This window comes from Erithacus rubecula, assembly GCF_903797595.1.
Source record: "Erithacus rubecula genome assembly, chromosome: 4".
NCBI classification, from domain to species: Eukaryota; Metazoa; Chordata; class Aves; order Passeriformes; family Muscicapidae; genus Erithacus; species Erithacus rubecula.
Window position 1 is genome coordinate 2,414,474 of NC_136686.1, and position 22,686 is coordinate 2,437,159.

Here is a 22,686-nt window from a genome sequence, read left to right on the forward strand (position 1 = left end):
GCATACAGAAAAAGAACTTTTTCACCACCTCAGTCAAGCTTTTTGTAAGGTGCTGACTGGTGCCCACATGGGAAAAGGCAGACCTTGTGCTACTTGGGGCAAGCACTTGGATAGATTTGTTGAAAGAGCTCAGGGTAAGTTTGGAGCAAACTCCCCTCAAAAAAAAAGTTGATAAAGCCCTGCCAAACCCAGCTGGTGTTTTAGAGGTACCTGGCTCAGCAGGCAGTGCCTGTTTAAATAACACTGCCTTTGTGCAGAGGGAGAGGGGAAAGAATGAAAAGGGAAAAGATATATGGGAAGGATATTGGATATTGACTGGAAAAAAAGGTTTTTCTTTGTGATAGACTCCTTAGAAGGAGGATAGCTGGCAACATCTCTGCCTGTGGCTGCTGGTGTTGACACAGTTTCCCACCCAGGTCACTGTTGAGTGTACTGGAGTTGGAATAGGCTCCTCAGCCAAAGGCAGTTTTGGCTCAAAGCAGCATTTCAGGCTCCTCTCTGTCACCAAAAAGAGTCAGAGGAGGTCACAAGGCTATCTGCTGTTTTGGGCTTCTTTGTCTATTGCAGAGAGCTGTAGGAGCCTGAGCTCAGTTCACATTATTCCAGATTTAACACTTTACAAGTGTCTCCAGCTGCCTGTGCCTCACTCCTCACCACTCACACCAGGGATGGATGTCCAGTCTCACAGCCCTTCCCACCCTGTCACAGACTGCAGAAGATGAGGACTGTTAATCTAACACTCTCACTACCTAATTAATGGTAGAACAAATGAAAGCCAACAGGGATGTGAGTGACTTGTACCCATGCATGTTGTGCATTGAGCAGTAGCCCTCCTCCAGCCCCCAAAGAAGCAATCAAGTACCTGGTGATTTTGAATATCCTCAGGAGCCTGACACATCTTAGAACCGAAATGCCCAGTGGTGACATGATCTTGGTCTCCACCAGGATGGTCTCCAGGATGCCTCCACACACAATGAAGCAGTCAAAGCGGTTGAAGAGGGACACAAAATAGGCCTGGAGGCCGAGGCTGTACATCTTCAGCAGCATCTCTGCCGTGAAAAGAGCTAGCAGCACCTTATTGGCAGTGTCTCATGGAAAGATAAATAAACACATTAAGGAAACTTAGTCAAAAGGCATCACAACCAATCATTGGCAAATCATCTCTTCTGAGAAAGCATCAGTCTTAAAAGTTAACTTTGTGTAAGCTCAGGTCAGAGAATGAGCTTGAAGAGTGTGGGCACCTCATTCACAGAAATGTTTTAGCAAGAGGCTGCAGCAATTCTGGTGTGCTGCACACACACTGCAATGTGTTACACAAGCTCCAGTGGCAGGGACACCTGCACAGTGCCAGGGACAGCCTTCCTGTGCACAACCTGCCTTCACACCCGTCATCTGCAGAGGAGAGTGGGAATACAAGAGCTGCTCTGCTACCTACTGTTGCTTAATTAAGCCTTTTCAGCTGCTCTCACCTCCAGAGAGAATTCAGCTGCTCTGCAGACAGAAGAACTTCACAAATCACTCTTCATCACCTCCCCAATAATCAGAATTTATCATAAATGCCATTTCAGGGCATTTCAGGAGAAACTTTGGACAATAGCTACCCATAAATTGGGAATCCAGTTGCTGCAAATATAACTTTAGCATAAGCTCCTGATTTCACTTACACCCAATGGAACTGCTTTGGCTGGAAAGGAGATATTTACATTTCTCCTATAACTTCTCCCACCACAGGCAGATCAGTTTATTGTATTATTTAGGATCCCCTACAGACACAGGACTGCTTGGAGCTGTGTATGCTCCTTTTACAGCAGGTTAATGCATCAGCTCTTCTCTCAGCTCCCTTTTTGTGACACCGACCACAACAAAGAGAACCAGCAGCTCCTGCTCACCTTGGACCTCTGTGAGCCAGTCTGGCTGGTTGTAGTGCTCAGAGGCAATGGTGAGGGTGTTGAGGAACACGAGGAAGATCACCAGCCAGTAGAAAACATTGGACTTGACAGCAGCACGGCACTTCCTCCTGCAGAATCGATTCCATCGGCGCCAGTAGCGACTTGAAAAATTGAGAAGGGAAAGTTCTTTTCAGAGAGGGATCTTTAGGCTATTGCAGCTCTCTTTCAAGGGAGATTCTAGTCTTGATTTATTGGTCAAGAATGGTAGAGGGTAACTCGAGCTCACCCTGAGAAATACTCTCTCATCTGAGTTGACACGTGTGAACATCCCTCCTAGAGCTACAGAAATAAAGTTTGTCCTAAACCAATTTGCAAGAGCTTCAAGCAATATCTTAATCTGAGTAAGACATCCACTGCAGGAAACCCATGAGATTTTTTAGCTCAGTTGCCACAAAAATAAATATTCTCTTTGTACTTGATATTTGTGGCCTTGCCCAGCCTCAGGATAGTCAATAGAAAGATACTCCATCACATGGAGCTGAAGGATTGAGTCTTTGGAGAGGTGAGGTCAAATAAAATCCAAAGAACATTTCCAGCATTCAGCAACATTCAAGAGTTAAGCCCAATACAAGAGCTGGTTCTGAAAAAAATTCCAAAACTTAGGGGACTTCAGCATCTCACCTTCATGCCTGGAACTAAGGGTACCATTTGCTAATCAAGAGAGTTTTTAAAGTTTGCCTTCCATGAACACATCCCCTTGTGTCACTGATTTCTCAGGGTAATTACTAACCACAGAAGATATTTAAAGCTAATTACACACCTCCTACTCTTCAGAATTTAACTTGCATAGCAACCAGTTTCCAGGCAACACTTGCTGCTGTATAATAAATCTAATAGTTTTATATAGATACTACATCCATATGTGTGTCTGAAGTGACACACACATACATGATGTTGCAGGAAAAAGAACTTTCCTTGGCTACTCTTGTCCAGTGTGAAATTTTCAGTGTCAAACTATAACCATGCTTGAGATCAGGGCTCTCATCAATAGGATCTAAAGCCAGACCATGTAAACACAATGTGAACAAGAATTTTGCAGCAGCATTTTAACAGGTGGTCAAATCTAGGGTGTTTTACCTATGCAATTTATAAAGGCACCCAGTCTATCACAAACAGATACAACTGTGTGTTTAGCAGAGGATTTGGATAAGAATAATCTTCCTGACTTCCAAAGTGGGCACCAAACTTAGATATTAATGTTGTCATTAAACTATTTGCAGTCTCACATGCTTCTGTGTGTACTTGTGCACAAATGTGCATGCACATGGCAATGTAGAGTGTTTTCTGTGCTTCTACCTACACTCTTTGCATGGGGATGTCACACATGCTTCCCAAAATGACATTACTCATTGCTCCCTAGGACTCAGTTAGGCACTTGCTCCAGTTATTCTGAAAATTCATTTAGTGTTTTACAAAACTGGGTTTGAATTCAGGGTTATGGAGGCAGCTGAGCTCCTACCAAAGGGGTAGAAATGGACCTTAACCACATTAAGTTCCATGAGTTCAGTCAGCCTCTCCAGTGGAACCCCAGAAATAGCCATCTTGGGACTGCTTCACTTTTCCAGAAGATCTAAGTCAACAGAAAACCAAACACCCCCAGAGAAGCTCCCCATGCCCCAGGGTGAATGGGAGAATTTCACAAATAAGATGCCAGCTTCATCAGTTGAAATCTTTATAATCAAGCAAAGGAGAGAAGTTCAACAAAAAGAGCTTTGAGCTGACAGGGTTGATGTTGATGGATGCAGTATAATGATGTGGTTGAACTGGCTTTTTATTTCTGATTTTATATTTTATGATTTGAGATACATAGAAAGGTACTTCAGTAGTCAGTAGTCCCTGTGCCTTATTTCAGTGTGAAACTAAGAAAAAGATTATGACTAAAATCTGACATATTTAACAGGCTCTCCTAGAATCCCCATCTAGAATCACCATGTAGAGTCACCACTTCATCTCAGTGATGTTGGTGTAAACCATTTCAGAAAAGAATAAAAATGGTAGAAAGGAGGAAAATCAAAAGTCAGTTTTACTTACCTAAATTTTGATTTTGAGATCCGATGCCTGAAAGACAAGAATTGCCATTAGATTCTGTCCCACACCTCCCAGGCTTTTGTGAAAACAGTAATAGAAATAAAAAGTTAAGCTCAATCCTTTTTTTTTTTTTTTTTTTTTTTTTTTTTTTAATCCATGCTATTTTCCACTTGCATCTGCTTTAAGTCAGTCAATGTAAGCACTGGGTAGAATTCCCCAATAACCAAGTCTTGTGTTTTGGGGGGACTCATGAAGCAGAAGTTGTGCCATGGTGGGATTCTTCCACCTATAGTTAGCAGTGAACTCTACAACTGCTAACAAATATATTTCTCAAGTATTATTACTATTATTATTATTATTATTTACATTTCTAGTCACTATTGTTTTTCTTATATTGAAATATGTATGACTTTATGCAGACAGACTTGTTGCTTTCACACCTGTCACTTCAGGATCTGTAAGCATGTTATGAAACAATAATGGTGAAATAATGCTTTTTTCAGTAATTGAAGGAAGATGATGCCTGGCAAATATTTTCAAACTTAGATACCAACACTTATTGGTCTTTTTTATCCATGTAAATTGGTTTGCCTTCAAATGTGTCTGTACAATAATAGGTTTTTGTTATCAATGAAATTTTGAGAATTAAGCATTCCTGAAATTTTGGCCATATTCCCACTATATATGTGTTTAAATATCTAATTCCACACATTTGGATTTATTCACCCAAATAATCTGATTAATCTTTTATGAGAAGTCCCAGGCAAAGCTAGAAATAGGTTCCAGTTCTTAAACCACCACCTTGCTCTATTTGACACACATCCTGTAAGGCCTTTGAACACTTTGACTTCTGGTAAATCCATAATTGTTCACAGAGAAAAAAAAATGTATGTGGATACAATGGTGTGAGTCAGAGGTGACAAGTAATCAGTGACAAATCAGGGTCCTTATGTGGAAGAGGTTTTAGCCAGGGGAACTTCTCACCAGCAGATGGGCTGAGCCCCAAAAAAGAAAAAAGCCTTTGCAGCAAATACATAATTCCTGCTGTGCCTGTCTAGGCCACACACTGGGCAGCAGAGAGGTTACAGACACGTGCAAGACTCCTGAAAAAGAAAAAGTAATGCACTGGGGGCAGAATGAATGCTAAATTATGCTGCAGAGACAAAGCAAGCTCTAACAAGGATGCCAAGTGAAGCACCTACAAAGCACATCCTTAATGTTAAAGCTATTCCTGCTTCTCACTGAGAATTCTGGCTTGATAATCACTACCTGCAAACTGCAATGGAGCAGATTTGCAGGCAGCAGGAAAGAAGGCTCAAAGAGGGGAAGTGAAAAGATGCAAAAATCACAACGAAGCAGAAAGCTGAGCACTGGAAAGGAGGTGGTGAGGATTTTGATAGGAATAGTTTGGCAGGGACAGAGGGGGAGAGAAAACAAGAAAGTGAGAGCAAGAGAGAGAGATGGAAGGGGAAGGACAGGAAGTGTGAAATCCTCTGGTGACCTCTCTGGTTAATGGTTTCCCAGTGAGCCAGGACTGAAATATTTTATTTATTTAGGCAAAAGAGATGCATCAGGTGTAGTACTCATCATACATGTGATAATTATATCTTTGGAGCATTATGAGCTGCAGCCAAGTGCATTCAGTGCTCCCACAGGTTACCTACAGCCTTCATCCCCCTGCCTCCACCTTGCCTTACTGCTGTGGCAGAAGGCTTTATCACATGTGGGTGTGCTATATATATAGAACAGGACAGGGAAGGAGGATTAGATTTATATTTAGAGGTAGAATCAGAGAGTGAAATGGAATTTTGGAAATAAACTGTATAATAAACGTTTCTGAAAACATTATGCACGGATCTGAAACATGTTTTTCAAATGACTCTTATGATTTTTTTTTTTTTTCTTCAGAACTTGTGTTACCAATGTCACGTAAAAAATGCTTTTATGGCATCACGAGGGGCTGTCAAATAGTCTGGAAATAGGGCCTTGCCACAGTGTCTGTGACACTCTAAGGTGGCACTTAATGGGCTCAGAGTGGACCAGACTCTCTGCTGAATTCAGTCATGGATCTCTTGCATCTCCAGTGCCCTGGGAGGTTTATGTCATTGGAAATAAGAGGGTGACTCAAACTGTGTCCAACTCTGGAATGTCTTGAGAAAATCTTGTTTAAAATTATGGTATAGGAGCCTAATGAAAACCACTTCAGATCACTACTGGGTGTTTTTATCACATGAACCATGTAACTCAGCTTATCTTTTACAAACACAAAAAATCAGATCTCTACTGTTTGACTAGCTGTCTTTCAAATTTTCTAGAAGTCCCCCAACCTTGCATAGTTATGTACAACACACAGATAAGACAGTGCAATTTAAAGGTTATGATCAACATAAACTCTGGATAATCAGCATAACTCCAATGTATTGACATATCCCACATTTTGAGAGATCAAGTTTTCATTTCCCTTTTCATGGTGGACACCAGAGAAGGTGTTTGGGAAGGATGTGACAGTTTTGTGGAACAGAGGTTCAGGGCTCTGTGGGGCTGTACCCACAACAGACAATTCTGGAAAAATCTTGTAGATGACACAAAGGCCACATTACAGCTGTTTTCTGGATGTGGACATTATCAAACATGACCATTATCTAACTCTCTGGTCACAACTACTTTTACATTGTATGATCCCAACTTAGAGGCAGCCATGCCTTCATAAGGACTCACAAAAGCTTTTGGTCACCAGTAAAAGCTGTCAGAAAAAAATAGCAACACAGAAATGGACTTTACTATGCTGCTAGGTTATATACAGCTTTGGAGAACATCCAGAGAGCTTCTTCACTGGCCATATCTTATGTATTCCAGAACAGTGAGAAGGGAGTCCTGGTGTGATGTGGATTCTATCTTGGTGCATTTGTGCAGTTAATGGTAAAGTGGCACAATAAGAACTTAGAGAATAGCCTTAAGAAAATTGGATCTGTCTAACATAAAATTGAATTGGTTTGCTCTTAAACAGGTCTTGCAGGCTGCAGAAATAGTCCAGCATTTAAGCATTCAGTAAATCATCTTGCTCTCCTTGGGGCAAGTCACAGGAAGAACCTATCATAAAATGTGAAAGAAAATTCCTCTTCCATAAGGGCATGCTAATGTCCTTTAGACACACACCTGGAGCTGACTGTGAGTGTTTTAAATACTCAAATTGCTCAAAATAAGTTGGAAAGCAGTGTCTGAGACTGACACATGAGGGCTGATCCTGAGTGTTCCTGCTAAAGTCAGCAGTGGTTTCAGAGCTTCTGGCAGACTTTTCTTCCCACTGCCCCTGATGCAATGGGAACCTTGGTTCCATCACAAGGAGCCCATCTTCTCACAAGGTGAAAACCAGCAGCAACTACAGCAAACCTCCAAGAAAACTTTTACCTTTACCACTGGCTCCTATGCTGATTATTGCAAGAACTGCACAGGAATTAATTTCCATGCCAGAAAAGCACCAAGGGAAAAACCACTGACCATTCAGCTGCCAGGGAAACCTTCCATTTGCTCATAAAATTTTCAGGACAACACAGCTTTCAGTTGGAAAGCCAGTGTAGGTTGTTCATGATGGCTTATCCTCTTTCATTGTTTGAACTGTCTTTGGTGGAAAAGCAATTGAACTGTCCCCCAAATGTATGGAAATCCTGGCCAAGGTGAAGATGCCAAGTGGGTTATTGTTTCAATGAAAGCAGATAATTTTAAACTCTCTTTCCCTTTGAGCTCAAGTGCTTCACTTTTCTATTGAGGCTCTATGGAGCATTAGCTTCCACAAATGTCTTTTTTTTTAGCTAATGCATATGTATAAAAGCAAGTTCTATTGTGGCACTCCAGATCTGCATGGTTGTATTAGAAAATTAACATTCTGCTTGTATTGGAAGATTATATATGCTGACACCCTGCACAGAACAGATTACTCCTGATTGTGAGCAGCAGCCTGTCCTCAGGAATCTGAGCCCTGCAGAGCATCAACCCCAGAGGCTCAGGGAAATTACTGCTGGGATGCCCTGGGTGTAGGAATATCCTGTAAACAGAAACCCTCTGCTCCTGGGTTTGTCCCACTGCTGCAGAGGAAATGTGTTTGTTTGTTTGTACCCTGAGGCAACAAGGCATGAAAGTTGTGACACATCAAAATAAGCTCCACTTCCAAATGCTGTCCTTGAACATAAAAGCTGCTTTGCTCCTGCTGCAGGGCAGATGTCAGCCCAGCACAAGGCAATACCATGACAGGAATAATGTACTGTGGAAGTTGTGGGATTCTTTTCAATGTCTTGTGGAAACCTGCAAAACCATTTCCAAATTCAGATGTCTGATAAAAGTGAAAGCCCTTAGGGAGTGAACTGTGCCATGCCACAGCACTCCTGTTGCCAGCAGAATTACACCAGAAAATATTATGAATTAAATAGTTAGGTTTTTCTGTTTTGTTTTATTCTAGTTCTAAAAAATTGGATTTACACAACAAGAGAGATCAGATAGATTCCTGCTGAAACTCCTGCTGGTTTGAGGGCTGGCATTACTCCAGACAGGACAGTTGACAGAGGCAGTTTCTATTGTATGGATACTGGAGAAGTAAAAGCTTCTTTGAGACAGTTTATCAGTAGGCAGTAGTTTGTGTTTGAGAGGTGCTCTCCTGATCTCACATAGCATTTGTCTCTGTGGAGCTGAGAAAGGCTGTCAGGGAAGATCTCCTTTTCCAAAATGCACTTTTGAGCCTGGCTTCTCAAGCAGATCTCTCTGTCACTCACAGACCCAGCCTTTCAAAACTCTACAGATTTTAAAAGAACAGAAAGAATAGTGAGCAATTCCAAGTTGCTTTCAATGAAAAAGGTTTTTCTTTCAATCTCCTGGACGTCTCTTTCCTTTTATCACAAGTGCATTTTGATGGCAAGCTCAGCCTGGAACTGTAATGGTGGTGCTGGGGTGGTTGAACACCCTGGGCAGCCTGATGTCAATAAAGAAATAAATATATTGCCTTTGAATTGAAAGCCCCATGCTGCTTCAGCCATGTCTGGTTTCACCCTGCTCAGAGCAGCCCCTGCCCTCTGGGAAAGAGGGTGTTTATAGCAAAGCAATGGCCACAGGGTGACTTTAGAATGCTGGTAAAAATTATTGAGACTCATCTGAAACAGATGAAACTCCACAATCAAACCAAAATCTTGACTAACCATTCCAACAAAAGGTAGGTGACTGCTCAAAACTCCAGGCCTAACCCTCAACTAAAGCACATCAGGATGACATGACTATAATTATTAATGCTAGGACTCAAAATCTAGTACTTCATGAGGAACCTTTTTTAAAAGCTCAACTGACTTCCCACATGAGTTTTCACTGTTCTTGAACAGTGGGCCAAATTCTTATTCTTAGGTTCCAATAAAAGAACACACTCATTCAAATAATTCCTTGATTACATTTTACATGTTCCAGAAAGAATGTTGATCTGTGGGGGAGTTTGAATGAGGACTCAGTAAAAAGAACACTTTGTAGTTGTTGAAGCAATGGCAGCTGGTTTCTCTGACTGCCTAGGTGTGTGATACAGCAGCAAAGGAAACCAGAGAGGATTCTGAGCCTCAGAATCAGAGGCAGGTCTGAATTGGCCCATAACTGAGGAAACTGCAGATCCACAAGTTTAAAGAGTGGGCAGCATTGCTAAAATTTGTACCTCAGTCCAGAATTTCATATTCAATGATACAGCCACTCATTTTCACTGAGGAGGGAGCCTATGAATCTCTTGGAGATGAAAAGCAATCTGAGGGAGGCCTTGAGGATCTCACTGTCCTTGGGTAAGGACTAAACAAACCCTTCTCAATAACAGACTTCAATCTGCCTGCTATACATCACCCATTTCCAGATGAACTGAAAAGTGGCAAGGAAACTGTTTATCTCTCTGAATCTTGCATGTCCTGCTCTGCTGAAACTTTGGGCCCTGTTTGAACATTTAGAACACGAGAAGAAGAGATGAAGCTCTGTTTTCCTGCAATTTTTCTATGTCTTTTTCCCTAAAATATATTGGATTTAGCCATCCCTTCTCCTAATGCCAATCAGAGTGCAGCAGACTGGGCTATTTTAAGTAACCTCCATTCTAAGTCATGATTACATTTAGAGTTGGGTTGAACTTCAGCCCTCCTGGCCACATTCCAGCTAAGATAATTATGTTCTGGTTGCCAAAATTCCCAATGCATTTCCAGTGCAAAACAAGTTATCCCTCATACAACCCCTTAAACACTTGTGCCTGTTGTTTTTAAACACCTGTCACATTTTGCCTTGAAGGTGGCTGAACTCTAATGCTCTGAAAACAATCCCTGCATTTACAGTTCATAAAGTGCTTTAGGATCCTTTGGGATTGAGAACATTAAATGGATGCAATCTGTAATATTAAAAATATATGAAACATGAGAGTTACTGCTTCCATTCTTTTTGGCACTGTGTCCACACCTATGAGGGAATTTGCTACTCTGACATATTCTGGAGAAGCAACACAGCAAAGCACAACCAGGAGATTCCTGGAAAGCAATGATGGCAACTTTCTGACACAGGAGTTTCCCACAAATTTGGAGGGAATAATGTATTAACCCCACAGCATGAAGTCCATTCTTGTTTAAGTAATGCAAAGGGAATAAAGGACTCCTCTTGCCTATACTTGCTGTCTGTGAGGTTAAAACCTACACCACATATTATGGCATTTCATAACTGCTAATTTCATGTATTCTCGAGCATCTCCACTACTTACAATGGTGTAATTTCAAGGAGGCATTAACTCTTAACTGTTGTATTTCTTTGTCACTACAGTACTCTGTTCAGCATTTGAAGGGTGTAAATCAGTCTGCAGGAAGGGAGTCACCTCAATGTATTTCTATTATAAGACATTGTACAGTGTACAAGAATCTTTAGAAAAATTAAAATAGACCAGTCATTTCCACTCTTCAGTCTACATATACTGGTTTTGAAAGTCTATCTAGACTACTCTACCGGCAAGGAATTTTAAAATAAGAATACTGTCATCACCAGTTCCTCTTTTAGATATTGTGCAAAACCAGATCTATTTATCCTGGGCACTCTGTCCCTAATTCACACCTGTAGAATGAGAGGTTCTTCACTAACACCCAGAGCGAGTTTATGTCGTAATTAAGATAAGAACCTGGATCAGCAGATCTCTGGCCTCTCCTTTCACCTTACAAAGCCCCACACGTGCCCTGGCTCTCCCCCCCATCCCAACCCATGATGTAAGAGGCTGAACTGTGCAGCAGGTTAATTAGTGGTGGGTTAATTGTCAGGGTGTGTGGTACTCACGCCAGCCTGGCGCCGCAGTTCTCGCCCTCCATGTCGGCTCCGGGCACGTTGTCGGTGTTGACGGACTCGGTCTCGCTGGTGGGCATGCTCACTGCAGGGGTCAAAGGCAGCAGAGAGAGAGGGATGGCCATCAGAACCTGACACATCTCCTAAGGAATGGCTGGCTGCATGGACCAGCTTGATGAGCAGGCCCCCAGCTGCAGCTCCTGGGGGTGGCACGGTTTGCTGGGAAGGTTTAGTGCCTCCCTGTGCACAGCAGGTTGGGCATGTGGAACACACAAGTTACTCAAATGTTAAAGAAAAGGGAAAAAGCAGCTGCTCTCCTTCTTTCAGAGTCAGTTCCTGGAAATATTATGAATGAGAACCACTGGAAAATAAAACAAACCCAACAAGAAGCTTTTTGATTCCTTTGAACATTTTTAAAAATGCCTCTTTACCTGCAGCAGCCCAACCACTTCAGTGCCCTCCCCAATCTTTTGTGCAAGGATTAGAATACAAATAAAGGGTACCAGGATTGAGATGCATGCAGATAAACAGCTCCTGCTAGCCTGACAGCAAATACCACACAAAGCACACGGATAGCTCATCATTTACTGGCCATGAATGTGGTTCAACTTTACACCTAGAAACTGGACACAGAGGTATAAGAGAGAAATTCAGACTCTCTGACCCACTCAGATATTACCAACAAAGGAGCCAATGAATGTGGATTGTGGTGCAGCTTTATATAGACTCTCACAGCTAAGAACTGGACAGAACCTTCCAGGCTTTTACAGAAGTACCATGGAACAAACATCAAATGAAAGCAACCTTAGGTGTGAACCTCTCTCATCTAGATTCAAGAACCTGTTTCTAGCTGTTATTAAACCTCAAGATTTTATTTGCTTCTACAGACCATAAAAATCCCTGAAACCCACACAATTTTCATTTCCCCAGTTGCCCAGAGCTCCTGGATAATCTCCAATCACTCTTTATACATAATCATTCAGTTAAAGGTAGGAAAATTGATAGGATCCAAAATGTGTTCTGTTCCTTCCTCACCCCTTTTGGAATATGCAAAACAAATGAAAGAATTATACTTAAGACTGAATGATGGAAGACTTAAAGAGATCTCCCAGGAGCTTGGTAGAACTTCAGAATATATCCTGTATTAGATGTTGGATAAATATCTCAGATGAGGCTTGAGAGCACATGCTGTTAGCTGTTGGAGAGATTTCTAATGGCCTGCAGGAATGTGCAACTCAGTAGTGAGAATATTGCTATTTGTGGGTCGGTGCAAAATGAGAAGAAATAGATTCTGCAATTCAAATGGGAATATGCTCATGGGGCCATGGCCTTCTCTCAGGGGCTAAAAAGTCATCAGAAGTCCTTTCAAAAATGTCCTGAGTTACTGCTTTGAAAGCATTATGGTAGAAATGTCCCTCAAAATGAATTATTTTCCCCTTATCTCATCACAACAATTCACGTACTTCCAACACACTTCTTGGGAAATCTAAAGTTCTTGTACTGTATTCTTAGGACAACATGAAATAATGGACACTCTAGCACTCTTGACAAAACTATGAAATATTGTACTCTAATGGTGCCTGCTCCTTTATGAAGACAGATGTTTTAATAATCTTGTCTATTTGGAAAGAAAAATTAAGGAATAAACTGAATTCATGTTCTGATATGCATGAAACAGTCGAGTAAGCTATGAGAAAAAAACAACATTCATAATTAAATTTTTTTTTTGTCCAGAGTAAGCCCTGCAGGGAAAAAACCAAAACACTGATATTTCACAAGTCAGTTTGGAAGATGAGGTAAAACACTTTCAAGAGATATTCAAGCTTATTTGCAAATGGAAAACAATTTTGAAGACATTAGCACACGATTGATTTGCAGAGCAGCTTGATATCCTGAGTGCACAGAGAGGACAAGCAGCAGCCAAAGGCAGGCACACACATGCAGCAGAATACAGAGCTGATTTATTGGCCAGGCTGCACAGAGATAGACAGACAGACACACAGACACGTGCAGTGTGGACACAGAGCACAGTGGAACATTACCATGGCTTTCTGTGGAGTGACTAAACCAAGCAAACTTTCCTTTCTTCTCATCAGGCAAACCAGCTGGAGGGCTTCCTTTCACAGACAAGATGGTCAGTGTCAAGTACCAGGAACAAGACATCAACAGAGAACATGCAGCCAGTGACAGGCAAAAGAAAAAAACAAGGAACTCAGCTTACACATGATATCCACTTCTGTCTGAAAACTTCATCATGTGAGTTAAAAGTGCAAAATGCAAAACAAAGGTATACAGAGGTATGAAATATCACTAACAGATCATCAGACCACAGCTCTCATTTGCTTTCTGTTCTTTTTTTACATCCAGCTCTTGAGAACCTGAACTCAATGAGTTTAAATTTAGAGGTTGTATCCCAGAGACATCTTGGAGTGTGTCTCCTACTTCCCTGACCTTACTGCTGCAGAAAGTCAAACTTCAGTGAAGTGAGAGATGCAGGTGCAGAGGCACATGGGCTGAAGAGACCCCATGGATCACTTTGCTGGCTCACAGGATCTCATTACACCGACAGAAAATGTTAAGGACAATCAAAAGTATTAGGATGGCCTGAAGCATTAGAGGAATCATGGTCTAGAGGATAAAGTTAGGACAGAGGGAACATTAGGGCTGAGCTCCCCAATGCCTTGTGCTCTCAGAAGCACAATCACTTTACCTGGCACAATTCACCTCCATTGCCAGGGGATAATCAGGTGAGCAGTGCTGAGAGATCCATTCATCCAGTTAACAAAACCAGAAAACAGAAGATGCTGCAGAGCAGCTGTGCATAAACTGGGGCTGAATATGAGAGGAAGCAGCCCAAATAGGGCCCAGATGGCTTTCTTATCTGACTCAGCTCTCAGAGAAGCCAGACCCTGTGCCCACACCCTGGCTCCAGCCTAGAAACAAGGCAGGCATTTTTTGCAGTCTGGGTAATTGATTACTGGAACCATGTACCGAGAATGCTGGTGGTAAATCCACCACAGGAATGTTTTAATCAGGAAGAGATGTTTCTTCCAAATGGTGGGCTCCAGTCCAGACCAGAGTTGTGTTTAGAACCATGGCATACAGACAATGCCATCTCAATGGCCATTTCCTCCCTGTAATTTTGGGAGTTGAGACAAAGGCAAAAAATATGCAAAGGCTGATAGAAATCATGGTGGCTTTGCTTACATGGGAATCTCCTTTTTTTTTACATTTATCACTGTATCCATAACCCACTGGAGTTGATAAAAACTCCTTAAGGGGAGAGCTACTTATTATCTAGGTAGCAGAGGTGGCAAATTTTTTAAGGGGAAGTGAAACATCTTTCTGAATGCAGGCAAGTTTCTCATGGTTTCAACAGAGTGCAAATCATAAGGACTAATAGGTTTGATTTTCTCTCTCCAGTTCCTTCTGAAGCTTTTGCACTTTCACATCTTGCCACAGTGTGGCTCACCACTGAACCTAGACTTTTTCCTCCTGTACCTCAACTCCAATTTCACATCACTTACACAGCATTCCTGCAGCAGTTAAATCAGCAACAAAATCTATGTAGCAGCTCCCTTTAAAAAAAATCAGAAAAATGCTTTGTGCTGTGTTAATTCTAGCTCTGAGAGCTAACAGACAGAGAAAAATAGGAGCAGAGTGTGCAGGCTGTGACTGACTAGACAGATGTGCAAGACCCTTTGAGAGCCTCTGTTCCATGTCACTGGCACCGAGCACTGACACCAGCTCTGCTCCTGCACTAACATATGTCCCTCCTCCCATGAAATGCCCCATGGGCATGCCATGAATTATTGGATGGCAGGTTGCCAAAAGACAGCCAGCCACTGAAACAGAAAGCTGGCACGAGAAAATACCCCTTCTGTGCAGTTCTGAGATGATTTTTCCTTCACACACTTGGAGAGCAGTATTTGCTTCCTGGTTCAGAAATATCATTTCCACTGTTGCATCTTGCATTTATGAAATGCTTGTCATCTTGGCAGTGGAAGTAATTTTAATGTTCAGATTTATTTCCATGGATTATATAATGCTGTCACACTTCTTGCTGAATCTCACTTTAATACTGTGACATTTTAAGACTCAGAGGCAATCATGCTGGGGCAAAAGGTGCCCAGTTCCAGCAACACAGACAAAACTTTTCACAGATTTTAATGGGACATGTTAATGGGATGTTTAATGGGACAAGACTTTTCACATCTGGGAATTAATTGTAAAAATGGATACATCATAGGTTGTTCACATTCCCTGACTTACCCTCTCTCATTTAGCTGTTTGAGTTAGGCTACAGAGGCAGATTCCTACCAGAACTTTTCTGAATGCCATGCTGGTGTGTCCCTCAGTTCTAGGGACAGGCTAAAAAAAGACATTTATCTTGCATTCCTAGGTTAAGTACCTGACTTAGAACAGCATGACTACCTAGCAGTATCCATAGTGAAACAGCCTTGTAGTGGGTTTTCAGATTTAAAAAAACCCAAAATATGTTTGATTGACTTTTATAATATGCTCACCCAGACTCTACTTTCTCCAGTACTGTTAATGAATCACTTAAAAAAATATGGGTCCAAATAACCCCTTTTCCCCACACTGGCATTTGAGGCCAGTGTCACCTGAAGTCACTTGCCCATCATTTCACCTTTTTGTGTCACCTTGGCCATATGGCCAAGTTTTTCTCTATACCTGTTCAGTTTCTGTGCCAGGGGAGTTGTAATTCTGCACTCACCTTGCCAGCCCCTCTGAGAGGAGCAGATGAAACACAGCACAATAAGTGCTAAGTGCTATGGTTATTACTGATGCTAATGTCTCCCAAGTGGGGCTCTGCACAACTGTAAAGCAAATCTAAAGAGCAAAGTGGCCCTGTGAATCCTCCAGCTGGGATTTAAGATTTCTTTTCCCATCAAGCACAACAAGAATAAATTGCAATACCCAGGCTGCTTCCTTAGCAGTATGTGCATCAAGTGAATGACTTTGTCTCCAGTAAAACTCTGCTTCCTGTGGTGCCTTTCAAGCCCATCATTTCATGAATGAGTCTATGGGCAGAATATCAATTGACTCGTATTTTTTTTTCCCTTTTTTTTGGTGGAGAGCTCTCATGAAAATTAATATGTGAATATTGCCTAGCTTTCCTCTTCTGCCTGTTTTGAAAATGCTGCACTCATTCATCTTATTCATTAATTTAAATAAGATACAGCTTTCATTCTGCTCCATGCATGCAGTGCCTTGGGAACAATCAGTGGCTGTGCTCTTCAATGCAAGCAGCATCCAGAAGGTAAACTGCAGAGGTAAGGCATTAGTTTTTCATGGATGTCCTGATTTTGTCAGGAAAATATAGTAGATGTGACTGGGGAATTCTTTAGTGTTTTCTGCTTTGAAAAGGAGCTCTGACAGAAAAGCTTTTACAGAAGAAGAAAGGGAACTTGAACTATGTGTAGGATTTTAGTGGCTGCATACCTGCCAACCTTAGACAGAATGTGTCAATAAATCTAGCACAGTAAAAAATACCAATAAAAATCATTAAAATACTTGGAAAAGTATTTTCTAAGGGTTCAGAGACCAATACTCATTATGGACAGTATTAAAAAATTATATTACATTAAACACATGTAACATACACACTTTGCATAACCCAATTTTGGATTATGCACTGATGAATACAATTGCAAGGAGAACAAGCTGGATTCACACTCTCACTCAAGGTCAGCCACAGAACACAAGGATAGCAATAAAGAGCCATGAAACAATTGCTAGTTGCATCCACTCCAGTGAAACAGGAAAAGGCTTTTGGTAAAAACATCTTTCCATCCATGACAGGCACCACAGCCACCATGTGGTGACAAGATCTGTGATTACACAGATTTATACCTTACAGAAAGGGAACAGGAGAGAGTGAAATGTATTAATTGTGCTTAACAGATCTGTCATCACCACATGCAGATTACTGCACACCTATAAGTGCATTACCTTGCTGTTAATTTATCTTCCTAGAACTTGATTTTACTGTAACTCCTCAGCTAGTTTGAACAGCTGCCATTCCCCTTCTTTTTTATAGCAATATTGACAGTAATATGCTGCATTCCATAAATATTTGGAGCCCATTGCACACAGAGAATCTGCCTGCAAGGTAGTGCAAGTAACTCTCACAATCCCATGGCCAAAGAAGAGCAGCTTGGCTTGGTGCTACCAGAACACACCTTGAAAGGTGCCTCTCTCCTGAATCTGGATCCTCCTAAAGTGATTTTCTTGTCTGATAAACCACTTGCATCATTTGCCTTGCTAGGAGCAACAACTAAAGTGCCAAAGTTTGTTTGCATTTATTTGCCAGGACATGGTTTATAGTGTTTCTTGTGCCAATATAATACTTTTTAGCAACCTTTCTGGTTCCCCACAGAATTCTGAAGCATTTCAAGGAAAGGCAAAGCTTCTGAGGATCTAAGGCTCTTTCAACAGCATTTGTGAACAAATCACAACAGCACATTTCTAAGAGCTCTACCAGTTTTCTCTCTCACTCTTTTTCTAGTTGAGGAACTTGGGGCAGGCAGCAGTGCCATCAAATGCTCCTGAAACAGCCCCACAAAATTATATGTGGGCACCAAAAGCAGAACCATCTCACTAGAAAATCAGAACGATTATACTATAACTACCAGCAAAGAAAGTGCCCTCCAGACAGTAAAAACAACTAAAAAATCCCTCTGCTTTTTGTGCCTCTAATAATTATGAAGTTATTAATATTTCTCACTGGCACTGTTAATAATGAAAATAGACAGGACATAGGTTTTAAGCATAAATGTGGCTTTAAAGTTCCTGCAGTTCTGTGCATGGGGAACTTCTGCATCTGCCCACCCACACAAACCTACACCTGATCAGGATCTCCAGCAGCATCTTTGCTCTTTCAGTGCACAGCCCTGTGAATCCATCTTCCCTGCAGAGTCTGGGAGAAGCAGAAAAAAGAATTACAGCAGCTACTTCCAAGCTGATCTGCTTAGGTCATCAGAAACTCTCCAGGGAGTCCATGTGTCTGCTTTACACCTGCACTACTCAGCTTCAAAGTGACTGAGATGCAGCTCTGGCTGCTTTGTGACATTCCTGCCTGTCAAAAGCCATTTCAAGGTGGGAGATGCCTGAGAACTTGGCGAGTGGCCTAGAATTTGTGACTTGGAGCACGTAGGAGGAGAGGTCAGGACAGCAGGGGCTGCTTGTGGGGTGCAGTGGGTGGGAAATCATACCTCACAATGGACATTTTCCCCAGAGGAAGGTTGCACAACCCTACAACCAGGGACCTTAGGCAGGAATTGTACCAGTGAGAAGGTGTATCTTCTCTGGTGTAGAAGAAAAAACCTATTCTCCAGGAGGCTGGCTCCTGTTAGGCTGAAAAACCAAACAGAAACCAACCAACCAAAAAAACCAACCCCCCAAAAACCCAAAACAAAACAAAACAACACAAAAAAGAGATGGTTGGGAAAAAAAAAAAAAGACTGAGAATTTTCATCTGAAATACCACTCTGCAAGATGGAAGAGTAGTGTGTGCTCCCTGCATTTGAGAAAACTCAATTGAGGGGTAGTGTTTAAAATATTTAAGCAATAATCTCAGGAAGAAAAGACAGCAGCAAGGCCCTGTCCATCTGAACAGACAGTGCCTGACTGAGATGAGCTCTCAGCAAGTGGAGACATTTTCTAATAGCAGGATTCACGTGGGATGTGTGAGAAGGCTTATGGATGATGTTTTCCTTGATGGCAAACAATCAAGCAATTCAGTTCACTGATCAACAGATATAGCAACACACACATGAGATTTCTCCAGAAAAACCACTGGCCCCTTGGAGCTGAATTTTTACATCACACTGAACAGATTCAGTTCAGCCTCATGACCTGAAATGGAGCTCACCTCCCCTACTCCCAAGTGGGCATGAAATTCAGTTTTGAAACCCTGGTCTGTTACATTTCTTTTGTAAATAAAATGCTTGTGATTCTGTGTGCTGCTCCTGCATGTGGTGTTCTTTCAGACACTTTTACTAACATAATGACTAGTCTGATACTAGACTCTATTATCACAATATCATATGAGTCAGAAGCATGAGACATGCTAGCTGGGCAGGCTGTGTATTACTGTGCAGCCAGAAGAAAAGCAAAAATTGAAGCTAAAGAGACTTGCCCCTAAAGTCAGCTTGTCAAACATATGATTAAAGCTTTTCTACCTCTTGAGCAAGGCACTGAGAATAGCTGAGCCAAAGAAAGAGACATTTTATAGCAGCCTTGAAATAATAGATTCCTGGTTTGCAAATACTTCCAGCATGCAGGAGAGTGAGGGACTGATAACAACAGCTTGAGTTAAGCTTAGTGTGGGCAGGTGTTATGCAAGCTTCCCTCACACAGCTGTGTTAAAACAAGTCACTTGTGACCTGGCATAGCCCTGTTATTCTGCTCCTGCTCCTTCCAGCAGCCACATTATACACTTACATTGATCTGCACATCTGTGAGGATCCAGCAGCTCTACCACTGCATCCTTGTTCTGGTGCTTAACCCTTCTGCTGCCTCAGACTGGAGATTTTAATGCAGCTGGTAACATCCTCACCCTCATCTAAAGGGATCCCTGTCCTTGGGCTCACTGCAAGTCCTTTCTGGTTTTATAGAACCTAGAGGGACATGTCTGAGTGCTGCCCTTCCCCGGGTGGAAAAGGAGAAGAGAGATGCATCATGCTGTGATTTGTGAACTTCATAAATGGGGATGAGGATGTGAGCAACCCCAAGAACACCTGTGGGCACTAAAGCTCAATTTGAATTTATGCCTCAGGATCTGAAAGGCCAATTCTCTGATCTGTTGTCTCCAAAATCCTGCTAACTGAAGAGCTGCTGCAATCAGCAGGCAGACTCAGTGCCACAACTATTTTCAGCTCAGTTCCTCAGTTGGAAACATTTTCCTTCCCCCGCCACCTCTCCAGGCTTGATGTTGTCTGTGAGATAACTGGCATGGAGGGACCTGCTTTTCTCCCCAGGAGCAAATAGAAACAGAGATTTTTTATGCCATCAGCAGCCAGGACAATTTCTGGTTCCATCACACTCTTTTAAGACATTCAGCTTGCAGGATCAGTATTGAAGGTTCTTCTCATGCTAAACTTCTCCTACCTGCCTTTGGACTCACCACACTCAGTTGCCTTTTCTGAGGCACTGGATGACATTTCTGACACCCCATTTGGGATATTCCTTCCAACTATCACACTGCAAGAGTATGAGCCTCAGCTGTATACTTGACCTGCCAGTGCACAGTGAAGTTTTTGGGTGTGATGAGGTGTCTAAATTGGCATTAGATTAATGTGCTTAGTCAGCTGAACCCCATCTTTACAAGTTTTGATTTACTCTAAAAAGGAAATACATAAAACATACTTTTAATTTCTGTATATACAGTGCCAGACACACTGTGGTTTTGATCTTGGCTGACATTACTGTAATAAAACCAATTCTCATCCCCAGCAGTTGCTTCTAACTCAAAACACATGCTTCATGTCCCTCAGCTACTGTTCCTGAGCACCCAGCCTCTCTCCTGACAGCTCTTCCCACCACATCAAACAGTGCTCAGGAGTTCAGCTATCAGTCCTGCTCACCAGGGCTTTCTCCTCAGTGAAGAGACTCTTGAGACTACATCTGCAACGGTAACTTATTTTAAAACTGACCATGGGCCATCCTCACTGACCTCAGGAGAAACTGCTGAGTACCCCAGAGTTTTTAAAGCCACTTTGTAAGTGTCCTTGCAAAAGATTTAAGAGCACACTTTAGGCATCTGCTTAAAAAATGAAATACAAAATGGTCTTGCTCTATGAATACTCATCTTGGGGGTTTGTGGCATTTCTTCCAATGCTTTCTATGCCTCTCTAACCATAGGAAATAAAACAATTCATCAGAAGGTATGGCAAAGGCAGCTATCACACAGACTAATGTCCTCTCTTGAGGAGTAGAACCAGTGTCACTGGATTAATCTTGACAGCTTCAAGAAACACTTGCCAGCAGGGCAGATAGAGATTGATTTATTTGCACAAAGCTGTCTTCCCCAGCTATATAAACAATGGATTCCCTCTAAAGCCTTACCTTCAAAGATATTTCTGTGTAACAAACTGGTACTGTAAGAGAATTCCTACATCAACTCAAGTCTCTCTTCTAGCAGGAAAAACAGAGGTGTTCTCTCACCAGTCAGTCTTTGCTAGGGAAATGGCTTTTTGTAGTGGATAAAATGAATTCCTTATCCACATTAATGCCAGTCTCTGTATGCAACAGCTGGTCACACCCCACTGCTCCAGCAGCTCTCAGTGTAAAGCTGTTTGTGCTTCAGGACACAGGAGCCAGGGAAGGGAGGAGCTGAAGAGAGGATTTAACCCACCTTCCCCAAATGGGGGAATTTCCCTGATTCCTAGAAACACTTCTCCCTCTTCACCAAATTACATCAGGCCTTCTGATGCTCAGTTGGAACAAATTACTGCTGAATTATAGGTTGCTACATTGGCCACAGTTTTGTCCTGAATACCAGCAGATTTTTTTCTCTCTGTTCAAACAAAGGAAACATTATTTTCTCCATACTCTGCTTTGACAGAAAGTGCAAGCTTGAGCTAAACTGTTTCAATATCTTGATTGGTTAGTGGCATTTACCTATCCTAGCAGTAAGTTATCAGCAAAGAAGAAAGAAGAAGAAGGTTTTCAAATGGTTATTTGCTCTGTGTTTTATGATCAAAGCCTTCTTTGAGACAGAAAGAAAGAAAAACTGGGAAGTTGTGAAATCTACAGGACAATGAACCTAAAAGCTGCTTTTGCTAAAGGCTGGGTCATTAAATTATATTACTAACAGAAACCAGAAAACCAGACCTTTTGATTCACTTACGTGGAGTGAACCATCCATAATTCAGAGGAAAAAGAAAACTGTATTTTTAAAAATGATTAACATGATTACTGTGAATTGCCAGAGAGGGAAAACAGTTTAAAACCACCCTGATCACACTTGGAAATGCCTTATGTGATGCAATCCAGGGCCAAAATTCTGCTTTTTCTGCTCTAGAGGTAGAAAAAAATGTGAGAGCCTGTGCCACTGGCACTGTGGGGATGGGTGATCCTGAGAACATTATTTAGCTTTTCGGTGTCTTTTTTTTTTTTTTTTTTTTTTTTTTTTTTTCCTGGAAAAAGGGGCCAGAACAAGATTTCACTCATATCCAAATATGCACATATTTTAAGAATCAATGTTTTAGCTCAAGTATTTTAAAGCATAATTTAAACTCCCAAGTTTAAAATTTTGCTTTGCTGAGAAGACTTTTTTTCCCCAAGTATTTCCTCTTGGAAAGGAAGAAACACACACAAAAAACCAACCAAACAAACAAAAAAAAAATCTAGGAAAAGAATCTACTGCTTC

The 22,686-nt window shown here is 41.7% G+C and overlaps 1 protein-coding gene across 23 annotated transcripts in view; it reads right to left on the reverse strand.

Moving 5' to 3' along the window:
- LOC306801814 (voltage-dependent L-type calcium channel subunit alpha-1C) overlaps positions 1 to 22,686 on the reverse strand; it is a gene marked incomplete at its 5' end in the record, with an annotated part of 131,406 nt that overhangs the window by 96,113 nt on the left and 12,607 nt on the right. For 22 of the 23 annotated variants that reach the window (XM_079305206.1, XM_079305205.1, XM_079305204.1 and 19 more), the window contains 4 exons: positions 863 to 1,088; positions 1,890 to 2,050; positions 3,981 to 4,007; positions 11,283 to 11,373. In XM_079305206.1, the coding sequence (XP_079161332.1) occupies positions 863 to 1,088; positions 1,890 to 2,050; positions 3,981 to 4,007; positions 11,283 to 11,373 (505 nt within the window). Of the gene's footprint in view, positions 1 to 862; positions 1,089 to 1,889; positions 2,051 to 3,980; positions 4,008 to 11,282; positions 11,374 to 13,330; positions 13,406 to 22,686 lie in introns of all 23 variants that reach the window. The other variant, XM_079305198.1, reaches the window with a different exon arrangement.